The sequence below is a fragment of the Typopeltis vanoorti genome, unplaced genomic scaffold, assembly GCF_054136105.1.
Source record: "Typopeltis vanoorti isolate ZY-2024b unplaced genomic scaffold, IOZ_Tvanoo_1.0 HiC_scaffold_1621, whole genome shotgun sequence".
In the NCBI taxonomy this organism is placed as follows: Eukaryota; Metazoa; Arthropoda; class Arachnida; order Uropygi; family Thelyphonidae; genus Typopeltis; species Typopeltis vanoorti.
The window spans coordinates 222-12137 of NW_028327986.1; the positions used below are offsets into that span (position 1 = coordinate 222).

The 11916-nt window shown below is 37.0% G+C and overlaps 1 protein-coding gene across 1 annotated transcript; it reads left to right on the plus strand.

Annotated features, from left to right (window-relative positions):
• Positions 1-809: 809 nt before the first annotated feature.
• On the plus strand, positions 810-8804 carry LOC150092213 (nose resistant to fluoxetine protein 6-like). The gene is made up of 4 exons (XM_090415206.1): positions 810-922; positions 1785-1971; positions 2147-2289; positions 8519-8804. Exons 1-4 carry the CDS (start codon positions 818-820, stop codon positions 8762-8764), a joined length of 681 nt encoding a protein of 226 aa, XP_090271332.1. The 5' UTR covers positions 810-817; the 3' UTR covers positions 8765-8804.
• The last annotated feature ends 3112 nt before the right edge of the window (positions 8805-11916 follow it).

The following is an 11916-nucleotide window of genomic DNA, read 5'->3' on the forward strand; positions in this document are numbered from 1 at the left end:
CAGTATGGATTATAAAAACCTTATATAACAGGGTTAAATTAATCTCTTCAGAGAACAATGTCCTAACTATTGAACTAAACCATATCTTTAACACCTTTTTAGCCAATTTCAAAACATTTGGGTGCATGAGACTGCCTAAAATTTGGGAAGCTTGCATCCTTAGAATATCAGTCCAGCAGCCAAGACAACTCAATTTAACCCCCTAGGGCACCTTTAGGACTCTAGGACCAAAAACGCCAGTTGCCTTCTTCAGCCTTACCCTAGAACACAGCTTCTAGGGTAGGGAGTAAATGCTCTCCACACATTCAAACAGGACATCTTTGCATAAATATAAAATATAGAATTCTGTGTGTACAATATAGATCCGTGTTTCACATTTATTCCGATAACTTTTTTTTATAAAAGCAATTGGAGCATTTCTTACAAATTCATAACATTCACTTGTAACATAATAACGATATAGCTCCACCACTTTCTTCAAATGATGTTATACCCAAAGGAGCAAATGTTAACATCAATATCGAACAACACATTAGATTAGCTTATCCTCCTGTTTCATCCCTTATCTCTTTCTTTCGAAACAATGTATTTGCAGCTGTTCTTCTAAGATACTGTAATATACGACTATTGAACAACAACCGACAACTTTCTTAGTTCTACTAAATCATTTGTCCATCTTCTACTGCTGTCTTGAGTTCTGAACTTGAACATATAATAAGCAGAAATATTAAAATATTAAAAATAACCAAATTCATACGTTGCTTGCATCCCAATCATCCGAGTTATTATTTATCATTACAGACAGCGATATTATTACATGTCCCGTGTGTACTACATGCCCTGGCTGCATTTAGGACCGTACTGTGTAGGACTGGCTTCCGGATATTTCCTCTACAAGAAACCGGCTATTAAACTGAAACCAGTAAGTAATTAAATCTAGAAAATTTGTTACAATAATGTCAAATAATAAGTAAAATAAAAGTTTGTTACTTCCATGAGAAATATAATAACAAATGCGGGTAAGAAAACCAAAATAAGAATTTCAGAAATACGAGGGTGGTCTAAAAAGTTCTCAGCTTCGACCATAGATGGCAGCACTATCGGCACGATCCGGCGAGTCAAAGTGCGTGAAATTGTTGAGATTATAGGAATTTCAAAAGAACGTGTAGGATATATTTTACGAAGAATTGCATATGAAAGAGCTTTGCGCAAGATGGGTGCCGAACTTGCTCACAGCAGATCGAAAACGCACTCGCATGAAAATCTCTGAAAAGTGCTTGAAGTGTTTTACCCAAAATAAAACTGATTTTTTTTGCGTTGATTAATATGGATGCGACTATGGATTCACCATTACACACCAAAATCCAAACAGCAGTCAGAACAGAAGACAGAAGCTGATTGTTCATCGCCAAAGAAGACAAAATCAGTTCCTTAACATAAAATTTGTTAATGAAGGAAAGTTCAAACTAAAACTCTTTCTCGCTGGGCAGCGTTTTTCTTCGAATCAAGAGGTGATTGCAGCTGTAGAGCAGTATTTTGCAGATCTTACTGAGAACCAATACAGGGACGGGTTAATGGCTATGGAGCATCTCTGGAATAAACATAATTAGCTTAAGGGAGATTATGTTGAAAAATAAAAATTATTTTGAAATTATAAAAACGCGTTTTATTGTAGATTTATGTTTATTATTTATAGATAATTTTGTTATTTTTTGTTGATTTTTTTTCATATTTGCATTGCGAAATATATATTTAAATTCCTTTTATCCATTTTTGTTTTCCAGATAGTTCAATTATTTGGTTGGATTATTGCCTCAGCGCTTCTTATGTTAGTTTTGTATGGAGTTTATGATTGGAATCAAGGTAATCTTCCCAGTTCTTTTGTTGGAGCCCTTTATGCTGCAACTCATCGCACTGCATGGGCTTTAGGAGTCGCCTGGACAACATTAATGTGTTGCACTGGACGTGGAGGTAAGTTGAGAGTAGATTAACACTAAAGATGGCTATTCTTTTTTAGAGAATTAAAGACGGATTTTATTAATTTGGATAATTTCCTTCATTAACAAATTTTATGTTTGCCCTGTTTATCTAATTAGAAGTAAGGATAAAAATTTCAGATTAGCAGTAACTTTTTCCTATTTTTCAGGTTTGTTAAATCACATTCTATCATGGAAAGTACTCATTCCACTTAGTCGACTCACCTTTCTAGTCTACATGGTCCACCCGTTCGTGGAACAGCTGTTTTTCGCAAGTTTTCGGGAAGAACTTCAAACTGCACATTATCTAGTGGTAAATTCTAAAGAAAAGTTATATATAGTAAATGATTTAATGTAATGTATGTAAAATACATTTTTAGGATGACTATCGGTCCAGGATTGTTGAGCTATGGACGATCTTTGACTTCATTCGACGCTCCAGTTCTTGATCTACACAGAGCCTTGATCTCAGGCCATAGGATTGAGATCAAGGCTGTGTGGAGGCCAGTCAAGTCGGATGACGTCCATATCTAGAAACCACCAAGTTACAGCAGCAACAGCCTCAAGACACGGTCTTGTTGATAGAGACAATCGTCCATTGTCCAGAATGTTCAGATACCTCTTTGAGTTCAATCTTTGTGGCACCACAGAGGTCCAAGGCCAAACAAGGAAAAATTGGACCATACTATCACACCGCCAAATTCATAATTGCAGTTACGCACTCTATTAACAGGCGTTCACTGGGCATTTGCCACTTCCACAACCTTCTGTCTGTTTGGTAAAGAGAGTAACGTGATTTGTCTCTCCATACCACAGCTTTCCAAGCTTCCCCTCCCACTGTACACTCTTTTTGCATCACTCAGGATGACGCTGAATATTTGTTCGGGTAATGTGGGCTTGCATATTGTAGTCTGACCATGGAGACCCATTGTGAACCTCGTTTCTGAATGTTTGTTTTGAGGACTCGTGTTCCAGTCGATGTCCGGAACTCTGCATTCAAAGTATAGGCCGACGAATGTTTATTTTTCATATTATTCTTCGTAGTACCCTATGGTCAATTCAATGAACGTGGTTTGTCTTCCACTGCAGGTCACATTTTTAGTTCATACCCTTGGACAGGGTATCACCTAAAAATGTGCTTCCATCTCCGTATGGTATCACTGATTGTTGACCTGGGATGGCCCAATGCGTCAGTAATTTGCCAAAAAGATTTATTTGCAAAATGGTATCCTATCACGATGCCCCTTTCAAACTCCATGGCACAATGCACCTCGCCCATGAGGGTGTCCGTTGACTTCTTTCCAAGCAGTGTATATATATCTTTCTCATATACTATGTTCATAGTTTCTTTTCCTTAGAGTGGATTATCTTTGAACCTTGTTATTCTGGTGAATTATATTTAGCTAACGCGATTTTAATGCCTTTTTGTTCTATGGTAGTTTTTATGTTTTCAGTACATCAGAAATTTGGCGTTCGTTAATCTTTAATTACTTTATTCTACTTAGCATTTACGTATACACTAAAGGTTTTAATTAACTAATTAATTAATTAATCACCACATGAGCAGTTGTCATTGTCTGTGTAGCCCCATCTGGAACGAAGTCTATTCAATGTCCTCCATCTTTGCCAATCAAGATGGAAGCCGGTAGGAAGAGATTCGTTTAAGTTCAGAGCCTCTGAAGATTGTTCTTTCCACATTGTTGGCCTTGTAGCTTTTATTGAATCAACCAACGGCTCCGCTGAGGAAATAAAACATTTCCTTGATCTTAGCCTCTTATGTTATCATGTCCGTACAAAGATGTCCTTCATCCTCTTTTAATGATAATTTATCAATAAATTTTAATCTTTCAATGATAATTACAGACGTGGATAAGGAAAGGATTTTACATGTTAAAGGAAAATCGGGTAATTTATAGTTGGAAGCAAAACGTTTGTTGATTAGTAATGTGAGATCAAATAGCTTCAAGGAATGATGTTTGACTCAATCAGTTAAGTACTTTTAACAGCACTACTTGGGCTAATGGTCACGTTTGAAGGAAGAAAGTCAAAATTTTCCAACTCACATTTTCACACACTACTCTATTAAACACAAAAATATATATCATTAGATTCAAAGGATTATCTAAACTCTATCTAGGTATGCGTCCTCTAAGTCTGAAATAGTTTCACAATACTGATTTCAACATAATACGCAAGACGTTGGCAACATGATTTTCAAGCTGTTTATTTCGTGTTTACTTCCTTGCTAGAATAAGGCAAACTCCATTTCATTAATTTTCGTTTTTCCAAAGTTTGATTCACGTTTTTATTTTGATTAAATATACGTTTTGTTTACTTTACAATAAAATAAAATCGTCGATTGTTCTATTGAAAATTTAAAATATCTGCCTGCTTAGTTAGCTCATTGGTTATTGAACCTGCTCTCCAATGGACAGTTTTCCGATTAAAATCCCGCTAAGGGCATGAATGTTGTAACTATTTAGGTGAAGATGAATTTCATCATCAGATATTCCACTACACCCACTTATTGGTGGTCCAAAATGGCTTGAAAAAGTTCCATCTTTGATCTCTAGAGCAAGGGTTTCCAGAGAACGTAAATATAAATAAAAATACTAAAAATATCTAAAATTAGTAAACATAATAAGCATAGAAATTAATCTTAGCCCACCCACATTACACTGTACGTTTACAACCTTCTGCGACAGTCACATAAAAAAGTATACTGACATTCACATTAATAATTGCATCAAAATCTGCCATTTCGAAGGATTCTTTGATATTATGAATACTTCGCAATACTTTAAGCTGTTCCGCTGATATAAAAATAAACATGATTTAGTAAATTAGGAAAACTTGTATATACTTATGCCAGATTGAAGCAATCTACTCTCAAGTGAATCTGTTATGTCTATATAAGACGTGGCAGCTCTATTAGATGTTTATATATTTTGCAAACTATTCCTATTTGCATATAAGGGATGTTGACTGATCTTCTCTTTCCTTCATGATGATGCCCATTCTACATAATGCACAATTAATAAGTGTATATTTTTTTCTACACGTGTGAACCGTCAAAGTGTATATCAACAGTTGATCTGTTTATGAATTAACAGTAGCACTATCATTATTTTTGTAATGATACAATATTGATATTGACAATATTGAAGGGGTGATATGATTATAATCATATCACCCCTTTTCCGCCTATCAACCAATTTCTGCAACCCACAAATCTTCAACCTGCTCTCATAAGGTTCATTCCATAGACCTGCTATCATCTTGGTCACTCGCCTCTGGATTCTCTCAACCTCCCCATCAAGAAGAAACCTAGGTGACCATATTTGGGCACAGTAGTCGAGATGGGGTCATATCAAGGCTTGATTCAGAGAAAGAATAATTTGTTTGTCTCTGCTTGTTAAAGTATTTTTCAGCAACCAAGTGATTTGATGAGCTGATTTAGCCACTTTTGAAATGTGCCCCCTAAACTTCAACTCCCTATCCACCAATACTCCCAAGTCCCTGGCCTCATCAATCTCCTGGAGTACGGTTCCATCAATGTGATATACTGCTGCTAATCTTTTCACCCCCAAAATGCATAACCTTACACTTTGCCACATTAAATTGACATCCATTTTCCTTAGCCCAGTCCTCCAAACTATCCAAATCATCTTGCAAAATGTTGACATCCTGTGCGCTCACTATTGCTCTACCCAACTTTGCATCATCAGCAAACAAATGCACAGTTCCTCTCAGATCCTTTTCTATATCGTTAATGAAGAAATTGAAAAGTAGTGCTCCAAGAACTGAACCCTGCTGCACACCACTAGTCACAAGCCATCTTTTGGACTCAACTCCTGAATCAACCACTCTCTGGTATCTCTCCATCAATCACCCTCCTATCCATCTCAGCAACCCTATATACATTCCCATATGTTGCAGTTTAAGGATTAAAGTTCCATGTGGTATCCTGTCAAAGGCCTTTGCCAGGTCCAGCAGTATCACTGTAAACCCATTACCATTATCCAGTTCAGCCGTCACTGTGTTATAAAACGCGAGCAAGTTTCTGAGGCATGATCTACTCTTCACAAAACCATGTTGTCCCCCATACAGTGTCCCATTCAATCTATCCAATCCTGTATTCTACTCTTTATTAATTTCTCTAAGACCTTGACAACGATTCCTGATATGCTAATCGGTCGGTAATTTACAACAGCAGTCTTGGAACCTCCTTTATGCAGTGGAACTATTTTCCCCTCTTTCCACCCCCTCGGGACTAACTCAGACCCGAGACTCAAATTTAACAAAATGGTAAAGGGTACTGACAATTCTTTAGCTGCTTCTCGTACAACACGAGCTGGTATACCATCCAATCCCACAGATGTATTGACATTGAGGTTATGCAACAGACTATTCACTTCCACTTCATTCACCACAATTCCCATATAATCTACTGGTTTATTCATTTCTGCAATGTCACCACCTGGGTGATATACTCTTGCAAAGTGCTCGCTCAGTAATTCAACTATATCAACTGATTTGGTTACCTCCCTACCATCGGCGTTCTTCAAAATCATTCTTCAGTATACATTTTTTCTTTTACTTGCAGCATATCGGAAAAACTGTTTGGGATTCTCTTTAGCCTGCATAGCTAATGTTCTTTCGTAATCCTTTTTTGCTTTTCTTACCACACTCGTTACCCTTTTGGCTTGCGCTTTATACTGTTCATCTGCCTGTGGTCACCTTTCTCCTTAAATTCCCCCCATAGTTGTTTCTTATTTTTTTTTTTTTGCAGCTCAAGCTTAATGGTGTTATTCATCCATTTAACCCTTACGTCATTTATTATTATTTGGACTCCAGGTATACAGTCAGCCATTGCTTCATGCAAACACTTGTTAACCGCCTCCCACGCACTATCAACTTCTAGCTCTTGCAGTTGTACATGCCATGGCACTGATTCAATCAAACACCTAAGCTTGTTATACCTATCAGCCCGATAATTCCACATATACCCTGTCTTAATTGTAAATTCACACCTTTAGCTACCTCCCAAGTCAAGACCCTATGATCAATCTCACCAATTGGTAGCAATGTGGTCATATTCGTTACAGCCAAATTCTCAGATGTAATTACTAGGTCAAACACTCGCTGACCTCTAGTATTTCCATTACATGCTGTCGCAGATAGTTATCCCTTAATAACCGCATAAAATCCAATTCCTTCCTCCCATGTGTCCTCTCCTCCTTCCAATCAATGTTACCATAGTTGAAATCCCCCATAAAATTACCCTCCTTCTACTCATTGCTTCTATTTTTTCTATTTTCTTATGCATACTATCTCCACCATCTATTCGATCACCTGGTCTATAGCAACACCCACTGTATATTTTGTTCTGCTAGTTTCAATCTAACACCAAATAGCCTCAAATGTGCTCTGTTCACTATCCTGTAGTTCAACTTCTATTCTCTTTGGCTGTAGCTCATCAGCTATCTCGAATAGCACCCTACCCCTATTTTATTCTCCCTATCACTCCTGAAAACACCATACCCCTCATATTCAATCCCACTAAGTGCGTCATCTTCTGTCAGCCATGTTTCACTAATGCCAATAACCTGTGGTCTGGTAGTATCAACCAAGGCCAAAATTTCTTCTTGTTCCTAATACTTCCGGCGTTAGTATACATGAATTGCAGAAGCAGATTTGTCCCATTTATTGGAAATTAAAGTAGACATCTTTCACTACTTTTGTACATAATTTCTGCCATTATTCAGGCACGTATCATAACGGGGTACCAAGAGATGTATACCTTCGTCGTAGAAGGTTTGCCGCTTGTGATGCAAACTAAGTACTGACTGCTTCTTTGGCCTCGTCGATGTCTTGAAACCGCCAGCCACCAAGGAAAGATGTCAGATGTTTGAAAAGGTGAAAGTCGCTTGTCTCGAGGTCATGACTATATGAGGGATGACGGAATTGTTCTGATAATTCAGTTTCTCCGACACAATTTCATGAAGACATGAACGTGAAACTTCTGGACATTGCAGCGAGAGTGACGTCATAGTGATCCCCTATTCTGTCGAACCTTCTCTTCAACTGAACGCACCAAATCGTCAGCCATTAAAGATGGTCGCCCACGCCGTTGATCATCGTGCACACCTGTCCTTCCTTGATTAAAACGTTCCTCGCATTTGAGAAACGGATTTTCTTAGACATTATTAACACACACCAAGAAGCGTATGCACTGCGAGAACGTCTGAAAATGGCAACAACGCCTTACTAAGGAATCAACATTGCGATCGCAGCGAAAATATTTAAAAACGAAATTTACATTCTGAACAACCCTCGTATATGTATATGGAAATATGCATCAACATTAATAGTCTAACATTAACTAATTAATTGAGTGAAATATGCTCACAACTTACTAAGTGGAAAACCTTACAATGTACTCCAATTATTTAAACTGTTCACAATCAATTCTAAATACTCAAATTTCTGACGCATTCACGAGAAATTAAAATTTGCCTGTTTCTTTTCTTTCCCACCAGGTTTTTTCATACTTTGGATTCATTGTCGTTAGTTATGCTATTGCACTTAGTCTCTGCCTATTACTGGAATGCCCTCTGGTGAGTCTTGAAAAGATCTTCCTCAGAGCAATGTATCGTTCAACTAAAGAGATAATCCAAAAGAAAGAATCAGATGAATTTTTGGAAAATAACACAGTACGCATATTGGACTCAAAAGATGTGAAGCAAAATGGCTGTGATAATAAACGTTTTGTGTGTCATTTATAACACAATACTGTCATACTCATAGACTCTCATCCCTTGTATTTTAAATGCCATGCCAACAATTTTCAATAAATATTTTCATTTAGATTAAATATCGCTGTCACTTACGAAATTGTACACAGCTATACAGAATCCAATCCACATTTGCCTTTTAAAGATGGCGTAATATTTTCTGCATCTCCACGTACAAGATGCTGAACTCCAAATCTATGCGATATTCATTCTAGGTGCAAAGATGGTGTTTTAGTGTGTAAAAACATCCAATTATCCCACACGTAACACGTGGTTACACAAAGCGGTGAAGAGAATACACAAAAAAATAAGAAACCTTCATCGACTATGTTATTGTTGATAGTGATATCTTGATGCTGGTTCAGTATACACGAGTAGAGGACTTGAAGTTAGAAGTGATCATCACTTAGTTTTAATTAAGGTAAAAATGAATATCACAGTGAAAAGAACTGGATATATAAAAGCAGTTAAATTTATAGTTAGATAATTAAATAAATAGTTTAATAAAATAGTTAAAAAGATAGAAAGGCCCTACAAGAATACAGAGAAAAATGTACAGAGCTAAGCGATGTGTAAAAGTAGATAAACAAAAGTCATGGGAAGAATTTGGTAAGAGAATATAAAAGTTAAATATCAGGAAGGAGCAAAATGTCTTGGAAGCAATTCAAAAAGTTTAGAAATAAATGGAGGAAAGTATACTGCTAATGGAATCAAAGATGCCGAGCGGTTAGCGTATCCACTCTCCAGCCAAAAGATTGCTGGGTTCGAATCCCGCCGTGGGCATTGACGTTTGTGATTGTCTGTGGAAGCACTAGTGGCGGGAACAGGCGGTAGATGGCGTTGATGTAGCTGCGGTGAGTTGTAGTTGGTGGATTGAGTGGTGGAAACAGATGTAGAGTAGGTGAACTCGCTCGATGAGTCTTTGGACTCCTTGAAGGTGTCACGTAATAATAATAATAATAATAATAATAATAATAATAAAGGTAACATCAATAGTGATGATAAGGAGATTCTAAATTTCTGGCGTAAGTACTTTGAAAGACAGTTTAAATGAAATAAGCAAACACAACAGTAGTGGAAAAGGTTGAAGAAGAATGAAAACAGGAGTACACACCAATACTTAAAAAATTGTGGAAGAGAAACTCGGAGAAAAACAAGCTGGATTCAAGCCAAATATAAGTTCAAATTGTTATTTTCATTTTACAATACATAGTGAGAAAACATGGGAATATATCAATGATCTGTTTGTAGGTCTTGAAATGCGACAAGGTGCCCAAAGAAACCCTTTTAAAGCTACAATTATATAGGGTAAATGGAGCAGATGGAATATACACATCAATACATATTTCATATTTAAGGTTTAACTGAGCAGTTAAAATTGATGGAGATACAGCAAGATGATTCAATGGACAAATTGGTGTGCCTCTGTCCAAAAAGAAACCGAACTTTTCGAAAATAGAAGAAACTAGTGGCACTACCTGTTGTATCTTTTTGTTGTGGAAAGAGGCATCCTTCATTAGTGTTGTGTCAACTGTTTATGACATTTGTTTCATGAAAAGCCGAGTTATAGTGCCAAGAGTGATAGTGTGTTTTGAAGAAAGGTCAGAAAATGAGTTTCAAACAGAGAGCTACGATTGAATTTTGTGTTAAACTTGGTAAACGTTTTACCGAAACGCATCAAATGCTTCAAAATGCATACGGTGATGAATGCTTATCCGGTACTCAAGTTTAAGAGTGGTCTAACCGATTTCGAAGTTGTCGTGAGACGCTTGAGGACGACGAAAAGTAGGGTCGTCAAAAAACTGGACTGAGCGAAGTTAACATCGAAAAAGTGCGTGATTTCATCAAAGAAAAACCAAAATCGTCCATCAGATCGATTGAAGATGATTTGGGATTCCAAAGTCAACTGTGAATAACATTTTGACCTAGATATTGGGCTTTCGTAATTCGGAATTTGTTCCCCACAAGTTGACCGACGCCCATAAAATGCATCGAATTGAACACTGCAAGGACTTCCTTAAAACCGCTCTTAAGACTCACGATTCCTTGAAACGATCGTTACTGGTTACGAAGCGTGGTGTTTTGAGCATGAGGCCGAAACAGAGTGCTGAGTGGAGACCACCAGAAAAGGGGCATCCGAATAAATGTCGCTTGGAGAAGTCAGAAGTAAAGACAATGCTGATTTGTTTCTACGATTCCAAGGGCATTATCCACAAAGAATTCGTTCAGCCTGGCCAAACTGTAAATGGTGAGTTTTGAAGATTGTTAGCGAGAATTCGTTGCGTACGGCATGAATATTGTGACGACCGACCGTTCGTGAAAACACACTGTCACTCTTGGCACTATAACTCGGCTTCTAATGAAAGAAATGTCATAAACAGTTGACACAACACTAATGAGGGTTGCCGCTTTCGACAACAAAAATATACAACAGGTGGCGCCACTAGTTTCTTCTATTTGTCGAAAAGTTCGGTTTCTTTTTAGACAGAGGATGTAGAAGGATGCACACTCTCTCTACTGTTATTTTTCATCTAGATGGATTGCGCTATGAAAGAATGTAGCATTAAATATTTTTAGAGTTGAAGATATCAAACTTTGTTTTATAGATTATGCTGTGTTCCTAAACAGATCAGGTGTAATTCGCCAGGTTATCTTTATCTGACTAAATTAAAAAATAGTAGTAATACATTTGTCATAAAAATTAGCAACAAAAAGACCCAAATTATGAAAATAGGCAGTAACATAGAAAACCTCAACTGCATCCTGAAGACCCTATGGAACAAATAAATATTTCAGCCATTTAGCCACAGTTTTTTGTAAGATGGCAAATTAATTTGGAAATGGACAACATAATAAGCAGAGTTAGTGTGATGGGCAGCCAACTGAATAAATTTATATGGAAAAAAAAAGAGAGAAATTAGACTAACAGTATACGAGGCATATATATGCACATTAATTTAAATATTTAATAAAAATACAGAAAAAAAAATACAACCCTCTTATGTTACTCACCTTCTAGAGGTTTACAACCTCTCTTTGGTGAAAGTCACAGAAAAAAATAAAACAGTATTATTTGTGTGTTCTTGAGAATCAGTGTGACGCGCACAAAGCTAATAGCTCTGTTTATCAATAATATAAGAAAT

What these genes read in the sequence shown, in the direction of transcription:
- LOC150092213 (XM_090415206.1), top strand. Translation starts at nt 818, where the DNA reads ATGTCCCGTGTGTACTACATGCCCTGGCTGCATTTAGGACCGTACTGT. An exon ending in GTGTTGCACTGGACGTGGAG is followed by an intron (nt 1,972 to 2,146) that starts GTAAGTTGAGAG and finishes CCTATTTTTCAG; the next exon opens with GTTTGTTAAATCACATTCTA. An exon ending in AAACTGCACATTATCTAGTG is followed by an intron (nt 2,290 to 8,518) that starts GTAAATTCTAAA and finishes CTTTCCCACCAG; the next exon opens with GTTTTTTCATACTTTGGATT.